Genomic DNA, 10,680 nt, shown 5'->3' on the forward strand with positions numbered 1-10,680 from the left:
ATGAGGCCCTGGGTTCAATTCCTCAGTACCACATAAGCAAAAAGAAAAAAGCCGGAAGTGGCATTATGGCTCAACTGGTAGAGCACTAGTCTTGAGCTAAAGAGCTGAGGGATAGTGCCCAGGCCCAGAGTTCAGGCCCCACAACCAGACCCCCCCCCCTCCAAAATAAAAGTATGGTCAATGTGGCCTGGAACTTAATAGTCTAGAAGAAAAGGATAAATTAATGCTAATTAAAAGTAAAAGTTAATTACATATGCATAAAATTCAGTTATAAAATATCTAAAATTTGCTTTATCATTCTTTTGAATTAGTCTTTCTATTCCCAAAAGTACAACTGTGAACACAATATATCACAATTAACCTTTTCTCACTACTTCCCACAACATGCTCTGGAGAGATTATTTCCCTAGGCAATATAGGTACCATTTTGCTTTTGCTGCTTTCATGCTAAGAACAGCAAAAACTATCACATTTTTAATTATAAATCAAGACTCATCTCAAACACCAAACTTTCAGGAAAGAAGACGTTCAGTCATTTTCAAAGTCATATTCAATATATGACCTAGGAAACAGCACCTTATTCATAGTACTCAGGCTATTCTGACCATTAATTAAGTGGCTATACAGGATTATCACAAAATATACCTTACCTTGAAGTGATTTTACCATTTCTAGAAGTACAGGAGTAAGAGTCTGATTATATTCATGGAATATATCTATAAATAATACTTCAGTGCAAGGCTGGATGGGGAAAAAAGAACCAAATTTCAAAAATAAATGACATGTTGTATTGACTACTAAAATAAAGCAAAGAGCACTCATTCTTTGAATCCTAAGCCTTGTAGTAAATCTCAGTAGTAGAGTGCTTGCCTAGAAAAAAGGAGCCTGGGATCCAATCCTCAGCAATGAAAATAAAATTACTTTTTTGTAATCAATACAATGGAAAGTATAGTCAAGTTATAATAATTTAATCCACAACAAACAGAACCCTTATTTTTATCACCTGGCATTTGCATTCAAAAATAAATTTTAATTATAGCTCAAAATTCATTCCATAAACCAGGTGCAGTGACTCATGCCTATAAGGGAGGCAGAGATAAGAGGATCAGTTTGAGGCAAGCTTCTTCCCTCCAAAAAAAAGAGAAGGTATCTCTAAGAACAAGTTGAGCATTTTGATGATAGTGACCTAAAATACCAGGAAGAAGTAGGTAGGAAAATCTTAAGGCCAACACTAGCCCCAGGTAGAAGGTTATGGAACTACCTGGGGGAAAGGGAGCCACCTAAAAGCAAAGAGCTGTAGGTACTGCTCAAGTGGTAGAGCAATGTACCACCTAAAAGATAGTGTTCTCTGCATACTAAAGGTAGAGACCTCATGCATGCTAGTATGATGCAAAGCAGTGGTTCATTTACAGTTAAGTACTATATTGTACATTACTGTTACCAGTAATATAACAACCAATGACACAATTCATACATTTACCTCTCATAAAAATCAGTGTATTTTTTTTAACAAACACGAACATTAAGAAATGTAGTTAGCTATTGTTAAAAAAGATTGGATTTGATTCTTAAAAGTACTAAATCAGAAAATAGTTCATAATGTGAAGGCATAATAATTAAATGTCCACATTATTTGCTTTATGTTTAAAAAGGAATTGTGTGAATTCACATACTGAAATATATACAAGTAAGATACTATACCATCTTACACATCTGCTTGACAAACTTGGAATGGAGAGATTAGCACTGATATCTGACAAACTAGTTATCATGAAAGGCTGCTTAGACATTAGCATGTTTTTTGGTGTTTCTGAAGCTACCTAGAAAGAATTTTAAAAAGTCAAATTGCCGGGCGCGCCAGTGCCTCAAGCCTGTAATTCCAGCTACTCAGGAGGATGAGATCTGAGGATCGCATTTCAAAGCCAGCCCAGGCAGGAAAGGCCATAAGACTTGCTTGCCTTGAGCTGAAGAGCTAAGAGACAGCACCCAGGCCCACAGTTTAAGCCCCACAACCAACCAAAAAAAAAAAAAGTTAAAGTAATTATTTTTTCAACTTTTAATAGCACCAGTGTACTCTGATTTAAAACTACAAGCTTATAAGTCTAAAACATTTAAGATATATTTTCAGAAAACCACTAATTCACTTTAACAACAAAACAATGTCATTCTTATCTCCAATTAACCACGCAAAAACTGAAAGTGGAGCTGTGGCTCAAAGTGGTAAAGCAAAAGAGCTCAGGGACAGCATCCAGGCCCTAAATTCAAGACCCATGATCAACAACAACAACAATAAACAACAAAAAAAAATGTGTAAGTGTGTGTGTGTGTGTGTTATAAAGGAAAGACTTCGAGGTGGGAGGATCTTTCTAGCCAAAAAGTGACAACTTACACTTCTACAAATATTATCCATTTGTGAAACAATTACTTCCCAAACTACAAACACATGAAGAAAGTTTACAAACCTTATGTTAATAAAAAATATTAAAAATTAAATTAAAATGCATAATTTAATTCAGTAATTCCCTCTCAGATATATAGTTTCTGCAATTATAAATAAGTCTAAATTATAAATCTGACTGAGTTAATGTTTGGGATTTTAATATAGTATTCTCCACTATGAGTTTTAGAAGAGTTAATAGGCCTTTCCCTGTTGATTTTTCTTTCAATTACTTACCCTCAAACTGTATTTCCAAGAATCTCCTCCTGTTTCTTCCACTGCTGCAATAAAAAATAATGACAAATGATATTCTCCAGAAATTCAATAATGGTGTTTCCAGAATCCAATTTTTGGCAAACAAAGGTTAGAATGGTATAAACATAATGTTTCTTTTTTTCTTTTTCTTTCCTTTCTTTTTCTTTTTATTTATTTATTTATTTATTTTTTGCAGGCCCTGAACTCAGGGCCTGGGCACTGTCCCTGAGCCTCTCTGTGGTCAAGGCTAGCACTCTACCACTTGAGCCACAGCACCACTTCCAGCTTTTTCTGTATATGTGGCACTGAGGAAACGAACCCAGGGCTTCATGCATGCTAGGCAATCACTCTAACTAAGCCACCTTCCCAGCCCCTCAACATAATGTTTCTATGACTAGTTTTAAATACTAAATGGAAATCCTTGAGTACATTGGTCTTGCACAAACTTCGTCACTATAAGCCACATCATAGACTCTTACAATCACCTATCAGGTATATTATATTCATAAGCATTCTAACTTTGAATAAAACTTCTTTACGGAAGAAAGTGCAAAATATCTGTTGTTCAAGTATCTGATATGTCTTAATACAGTATCATTACCACCCTGAGATTTATTTCAATATAGCAATCATGCTTTTCAAATTAAGTTACTCTTCATAAATGCCTTCTATGTATTTATATTTAATGTAAAATATTTTACAGTTTTAAAAAATCCAGGGACTTGAACAATATTTCATGTTATTTTATGCGCTATATAAAGAAAACCAATTGAAATATATGATTCTAGCTAGGAAATAAAATGGAACAAAAGAGATATTGTACAGTACAACACTGTATCTTCTAAATAAACTATTTCCATATGAAAAAGATTAAGCCCTCTAAAAAAGTTTTAAGGGACTGTTAAAGCATTAGGAAACATGTTGTTCCTACACAAAAGCATCAAACCAAAGGGCTAAGCAGACTCTAGTTTCTGCTATATTTAACAGAATGTCAAATGTGCTTTTTGTCATTTGTACTTTTATTTTCTACACATTAGTGAAGAAGCCTTTGATCCAATGCAGCTAGTGATTAACTAGAAGGCATCTGATTTGACACCTGACTCTTCTAAGCATGGGTCCAGACACATTTTATGCAAATCTCTATCTACTACTAAAATTCAAATAGATTAAAAAAACTCTTATCATAAAGGGGAATGAAGCAAGCATTTTAAGCACACAAAAAACCTCTAGCTCAGTGGTGAAGCACATATTTAGCATTCACTTGCCTTGGGTTCAAGCTTAATTATTTACTTCATCCTATCCACCCAGAAAAAGAAACAAAAAGAAAATTCTCTATAAACAAAAAATATGAAATCAATCATAAAATATAAAATTAATAGCAATTTAATAGTAGAGGCAGTATTTTATATTTTTATTTTAAATTACACTTCTAAAAATTAAAAAGATTGCTTTCTAGATAAAATTTTGCTTCATATTTGAAAAAAATCATTCATTTCCCGCTTCTTAATTTGTTCAAATGGGTAAGAAAGAAAAGGCTAATTTTAAAGACCCCCCAGATACCCATATCAAAACTGCTACACTAAAGTATACGCCATCATTTAAACACATGTATGGAGAAAGATGAGCCATGCTAAAACTGAAAACTTAATTCTTACTAAAGCCTTCTGGATCTTCTTCCCACATTGTCAGTTCTTCTTCAGTTAACAGAAAATACTGAGAGACTAATCTTCTACATATCTCTGTCAAAGTGGGATATGTGAAGAAAGCCATCTTAATCTTATGAGCTTCAAGCGTTTCAGGGCTGCTATCTAGAAAAACAAAATTTCTCAATTAATGGTATAGCTAAACATCCTAAGTTGAACTATATACTTAAGTACAAAAATATAGCCTTGAGGGAAAAGATGTATTTGTCTATTTTTATCATAAACACATTTCACGACCCTCTTTCCTTCTGAATATACACATGAAGGCTGTCTTACCTCTACAGTTTGTGGACTGCTGTGCTACACTAGTACAACGTGTTGAAGTTGCTCTCATGGTGCCCTCTCCCAAACATTTCTCATTCATCTTGATGTTCATGAGAATGAGTTCTAAGTAATTCAACAAACAACTTCTAAAAAGTCAGAGAAAAGTTCTAATTGTCCAGTTTTAAGAGTGAATAATCTTGTTTTTTGGTCAGTCATGGGGCTTGAACTAAAACATGGTCACTGTCTCTGAACGTTTTTGCTCAAGGGTAGTGCTTGAGCCACAGTTCTACTTCTAGTTGTCTGGTGGCTAACTGCAGATAAGAGTCTCACAGACTTTCCTGTCCAGGCTGGCTTCGAACCACCATTCTCACATCTCAGCCTCCTGAGTAGCTTGTGAGCCATCAGGGCCCAGCTTGAAAGTGAAGTCTTTTTAAAAAGTCTCTAAGCGTCAGCCAAGTATTTATTAAGTGCACTATAAAGTTGTTCCAAGCTGGTGTTGATATACTGAAAAAAAATCCTTATTTCTATCTTATGTCAGACACATCAACAGCAAACTAAAATAAATGAATTAGAAGAAAAGTTTATAACAAAATATTTCATTTAAAGAAATAAAGAACAAGGGGTAGAAAACTACAAGTATTACCTTCAAAATTTTTGGATGGTTTATAAGCATAATTTTTGACAATCATCTTAATAAGATTCATGCATTGGACGATAAATCGTTCAAATGTAACACCTTCACCAACTTCAGTAAAAACATAGGTTACAGAAAATTCCAGTGATCTCTGAATTAGAGGAGTAAAGGAAAAGGGATGCTGATCCAAGAAGTCCAAAAGCTATAAAGAAAAAAATTAAAATGTATTGTGTCAAAATTCAAAATGGAAGAAATCATTTTCAAGTTTTAATTTTACTATTTAATATTTACCTAGTTTTAAGTGTTGGTGGGGATTTTCTGTACATGCAACTTTGACTGCATACAACCTTTTTTCTTTGGAGACTATCATATAATGTAAATTTTCCAACATTATATCGCATAAGAATTTTCTATTTCCAGTAAAGGGATCAAAACAGGCCAACTTAATTTTATAACAATGAATAAATGTAATATAAAAGGAATTAACTCCATAAAAGGTTGGCTGTTTAGGACCATACTGAGGTTTGAATCAATCTAGCACTTGCTACACAGGTGTCTTACCATTTGAGCCACACCTCTACTCCTTAATTGAAAAAAGATAGTTTTAAAAATAACCAAGGAGATAATTAAAAAATAATCCTGTCTTTCTGGCATTAATTATATTTCAATGAATCAAACAGTTGCTGAATATCTCTCCTTTATAGAATTCCAGCTAATGTATAAAAATATAAGCTAGAGGCCAGTGGCATAGGCCTAGATACTCAGGAGGCTGAGATCTAAGGATCACAATTACAAGCCAGCCTGAGGAGGAAAGTCCAAGAGACTCTTATCTCCAATTAACCAACAAAAGGCTGCAAGTGGATCTATGGTTCAAGTGGTAAAGTGTTAGCCATGAAAAGAGGCCCAGGCCCTGAGTTTAGGCCCCAGGACCAGCACACACATACTCACACACAGAGGAATAACAAAATGTGATCATTTTGAAACCTCTAAAAAACAGATTCAAGCAATGATCATCAGAAAATCAAGAGGAGAAAGATTTCTGAAAAACTCTCATAGTTTACTCTTAAATTTTAACCAGACAAGTAGAGAACCAAAGATTGTTTGTCTCCTTATAAGATATAGTATGAAATCCACATAAATACACACCATAACCTATAAAGTATTCTTATCATCCCTAGCTTCTCCCACAGAAAAAAAAAAGTATGCTTCTATCTCAAACTATAAATTTTTAAGAAAAACGAGGAGAGGAGGCAACCTTCCAAAATGGACACAAACAGCCAAATCTCTACTGCAGAAATGCTTCAAGAAATAGCCTGTTACCTCAATAAAACAATCCAAAGGGGAGGGGGGTGAAAAGGTATCTGACACTACTTAATCCTGTCTCAAACCACCATAAAAAATTTTGTGACAGAGAAATCTGAATCTTAATAGACAATAACAAATCATGTCCATTCTTCAATGTGATCATTTTAAAACTATGGTTAAAAAAGATTTAAAAAGGGCTGGGAAGGTGGCTCAGTGGTAGAGCGCTTGCCTTGCATGCTCAAGGCCCTGGGTTGATTCCTCAGCACCACATAAGAAAAAAGAAAAAAGCCAGAAGTGGCGCTGTGGCTCAAGTGGTAGAGTGCTAGCCTTGAGCTGAAGAACTGAGGGACAGCGCCCAGGCCCAGAGTTCAGGCCCCACGACCGGACCCGCCCCCCCCAAAAAAGATTTAAAGATATAGACACAAATATTTACAGAAAATATAATATCTAGACTTGTTTTAAAATCATCAGCAGGGGTGGGAAGGTGGCTCAGTGGTAGAGCGCTTGCCTTGCATGCATTGAGGCCCTGGGTTCGATCCCTCAGCACCACATAAGCAAAAAGAAAAAAGCCGGAAGTGGCGCTGTGGCTCAAGTGGTAGAGCACTAGCCTTGAGCTGAAGAGCTGAGGGACAGCGCCCAGGCCCAGAGTTCAGGCCCCACGACCGGACCCCCCCCAAAAAAAAAATAAATAAAATAAAATCATCAGCAATAGGAAAGGAAGGTAGCATATAGAAAAAAGAGAATTGTCCATGAAGATGTGATATAATTGATAAAGCTGAGCTACTGTGTCCTGGAGGTTCTAAGTTTATCAATTTTATTTGGATCTATGTTTAAAGTATTCCAATTTCAAGGGGTAGTTATTCCCCCCTTCTGGTTCTTGTTTTTGTCTTTGTCAGTCATAGGGCTAGAACTCAGGGACTGGACACTGTCCTTGAGATCTTTTTTCTCAAGACTATCACTCTACCACTTTGAGCCACAGCTCTACTCAGTTTCCAAATGGTTAATTGGAGTTAAGAATCTCACGGGGACTTTTCTGCCTGGGATGTCTTCAACTGTAACCCTCAGATCTCAGCTTCCTGAGTAGCTAGGATTACAGGAATGAGACATGGGGCTTTCCCCCTTGTTTTTGAGACAGAATACCTTATATAGCCCAAGCTAGTCTTGACTTTACAGTCTTCTTGCCTTTATCTCTCGAGTGCTTGAATTATATGTATTCACCACAAACCAAGGCTTAAAGAGTTTAAGTAACCAAGAATGTGTTATCTCAAGTAGGTAGAAAGTGGGAGGATCACAATTCAAGGGTAACATATACACAAAGTTTGTAAGGCTACCTCAGCCAATTAAAAAAAAAATTAGTGTGGTGGCACATATCTATTTTCAGCTACATAGGAATCATAAATAGGAACATCACAGTTTAGCCAACCCAAAACATAGATAAGAGACCCTGTTAGAAAAGTAAAAAAAGACAAAAGGGACTATCGGCATGGCTCAAGTTGTGAGGTACCATTTAGAGCACAAGGAATTGAGTTCAACCCCAATTCTGACCAAAATAAAATTCTTAAATTATTGCTGCAGCTTGTGTCTTTTCTTTTTTTCAAGGATCAAAGCTGATTAATTTTATTGTGAAGGTAACATACTTACTACCTTATACAAATAACTGTAACCCCTTTGTATATCACCCTGCCAACTTGTTTTAAAAAAGAAGTATAAGGACTAGGGGGAATATAGCTCAAGTGGTAAAATACTTAAATTACTAATTCAAGTGCTTTATAGAGTTAAAAGAATTTCAGAGTTAAAATTGAAAACTAGAAAATTCAGGAGGTAAATAATCAGGGTTTGTTTTTTTTCCCTAAAACAGACCATCTAAATAATCATTTTTAACTGTTACTTACATATCTGACATACTAAGCAGGGACTGTTGCTGGCAGATATTCAGATCATTGACTAACTTCATCATTTTGTTTTACTTTGCTTTGTGTTAGGTTCTAAGTTAACTTTGGAATGGATCTTAGAAAGTTAACTTAGTTTTTGCTGTAGAGACTATTTGGAACGTAAGAAACAAAGACAACTAAACTAAAGGTACTGTGACGGCTAATCTCGATTAGGTTGATTGCTTTGAGATATACCTATAATTAATATACCTCTGGGTGTATCTGTGAAGTAAAAAGGTGAAAGCCAGCAGCACAAGCATTCTTTCTCTCCTCTTTTTCCATCTCTTTTTCTCACTCTCTCACTCTCTCTCTCCTCCCCCCACTATCCTCTTTCTTAGCCTCTATCATTGGAGCAGCTCTGTTCCACCATTCTTCCTCAGCAGGGTGGACTGAAATCTCAAACCACTGGCAAAATATATATCCCTCCCTTAATGAGCTATCCACAGCAAGAATAAAATTGCACACCCAAACATGAAAATTAAGTTTGCTTCAGCTGTTTCTCCCCTTCAATGAATACTTTTCCTAATTTTCCAAAACCCAAATTTCATAAAAATATATTTTATGAAAATTGCCTAACATAGTAGACCCTATACAATTTCACTAAAACACATATCACACTGGTGATGAAAATCTGTTATCTATTCTCAATATATTGACTTCTTGATGATATCCTGCCTGCTAGATCTGTCTATTTCTGACTGAACTGCTATCTTCATTATTTCTGCTTTCTCCTATGGTCTAAGAATAAGAAGCTTTAGAGTAACCAACTTGTTTAACATTTATTAAATTCATTCTTCACACCAAGATGACAGTACAATATATGGAACATGAATAAATTATATATACTTTCTAAAGGTTTAAAGATTCAAAAGTAGGGTTTTTTTTAGCTTTCCTTGATCATCAGATAGTTAAGTTTGCTTACATTAAAGTAAAATGTATACTTACAAAAATATTTTCCTTTCTAAATTTCAGCATATGTACTATATTTGAGAAAATACATACAAGATATAAAAACAACTTACCACTTTAGTAAACAGAATGATGGTTTTTTCCAATCTATCTCTACATACGTTGTCTGTACCTATATTTCTACCTGTTAAAAATACATTTCAAATATTAGTACAAATTTTAATATTCTATAAATTCACAAACAAAACATTTACAAATTTACAAAAATGACTGTGAAGTTATATTCTTCTATATTTTATATTTTAAGTTCATTATTTAAAAAACAATATAAGATTTGCCCTTAGTAAGACAAGTAATTATCACTAATTATTATTACTATGTATTAGTACATATTACATGCAATATATATTACTATACAAAAAATTAACCTTAAGAAATAAGCTACTTTAAAGTAATAATTTTAGGAATAAAACCTATTCAAAGCTGAAGTATTTTCTAAGCAGTTCTAAGCACCAGAATAACATTCTTAGTATCATTTTTCCTTTCTAATGACAAATTTCTTTGAATAACTCCTTTGTATATTGATTAATGACCATTAGTCTATCAACTTGTTTGTTCTCTCATCCTATTCTCCATTTTCTGTTTTGTCATTTATTTCACTCAACTTTGACTTCAATTCTTCCTTTTGCTATCCCCATAATGATGGCTAGAGAAAATTATCTTTGTTTTCCTTCTCAAATTAACTACAAGGCTTGAGCTGTCTTACAAATTTCTGAATGCATAATACACAGGAGGGCACCTGACAACAACCTTAATAATGTCTTCACCTAACTGAAAACGACTGATATAAAACAATCAGCAGGTCAAATTAAGAAGTCCCCAAATACACACACCCGCATGACCAATCACCCACACTTGTATGTATATGCTCCCTAAGCAAAGTTCTTATAATCAGAGAAGAGAGAAAATAACAGAGATCACCAGTAAAACATAAATACTTACACACACACACATACACACACACAAAATTTGGAACAAAGGATCACAAAAGGACCTAAAGGCAAGCTAGTAAAGGGTCTGACAAAATCAATGTATAGCAAGGTGCCAGTGGCTCATACTTGTAATCATATCTATTCAGGAGGCTGAGATCTAAGGACTGAGATTTGAAGCCAATCAAGGCTTATCTTCATGCCCACCACATATATTATATGCATTTATTTATTTATCTTTTTTTTTTTTTTT

At 34.6% G+C, this 10,680-nt stretch overlaps 1 protein-coding gene across 1 annotated transcript in view; it reads right to left on the reverse strand.

Moving 5' to 3' along the window:
* The window catches only part of Ipo11 (importin 11), a 129,334-nt gene that overhangs the window by 84,596 nt on the left and 34,058 nt on the right, over nt 1-10,680 (reverse strand). Inside the window, exons 9-13 of the mRNA XM_013025287.1 lie at nt 9,552-9,622; nt 5,303-5,495; nt 4,348-4,500; nt 2,675-2,718; nt 651-741 (exon numbers count right to left, since the gene is read on the reverse strand). Coding sequence (XP_012880741.1) covers nt 651-741; nt 2,675-2,718; nt 4,348-4,500; nt 5,303-5,495; nt 9,552-9,622 — 552 coding nt within the window. The remainder of the gene's footprint in view (nt 1-650; nt 742-2,674; nt 2,719-4,347; nt 4,501-5,302; nt 5,496-9,551; nt 9,623-10,680) is intronic.

Source organism: Dipodomys ordii, unplaced genomic scaffold, assembly GCF_000151885.1.
Source record: "Dipodomys ordii isolate 6190 unplaced genomic scaffold, Dord_2.0 Scaffold83, whole genome shotgun sequence".
NCBI lineage: Eukaryota > Metazoa > Chordata > Mammalia > Rodentia > Heteromyidae > Dipodomys > Dipodomys ordii.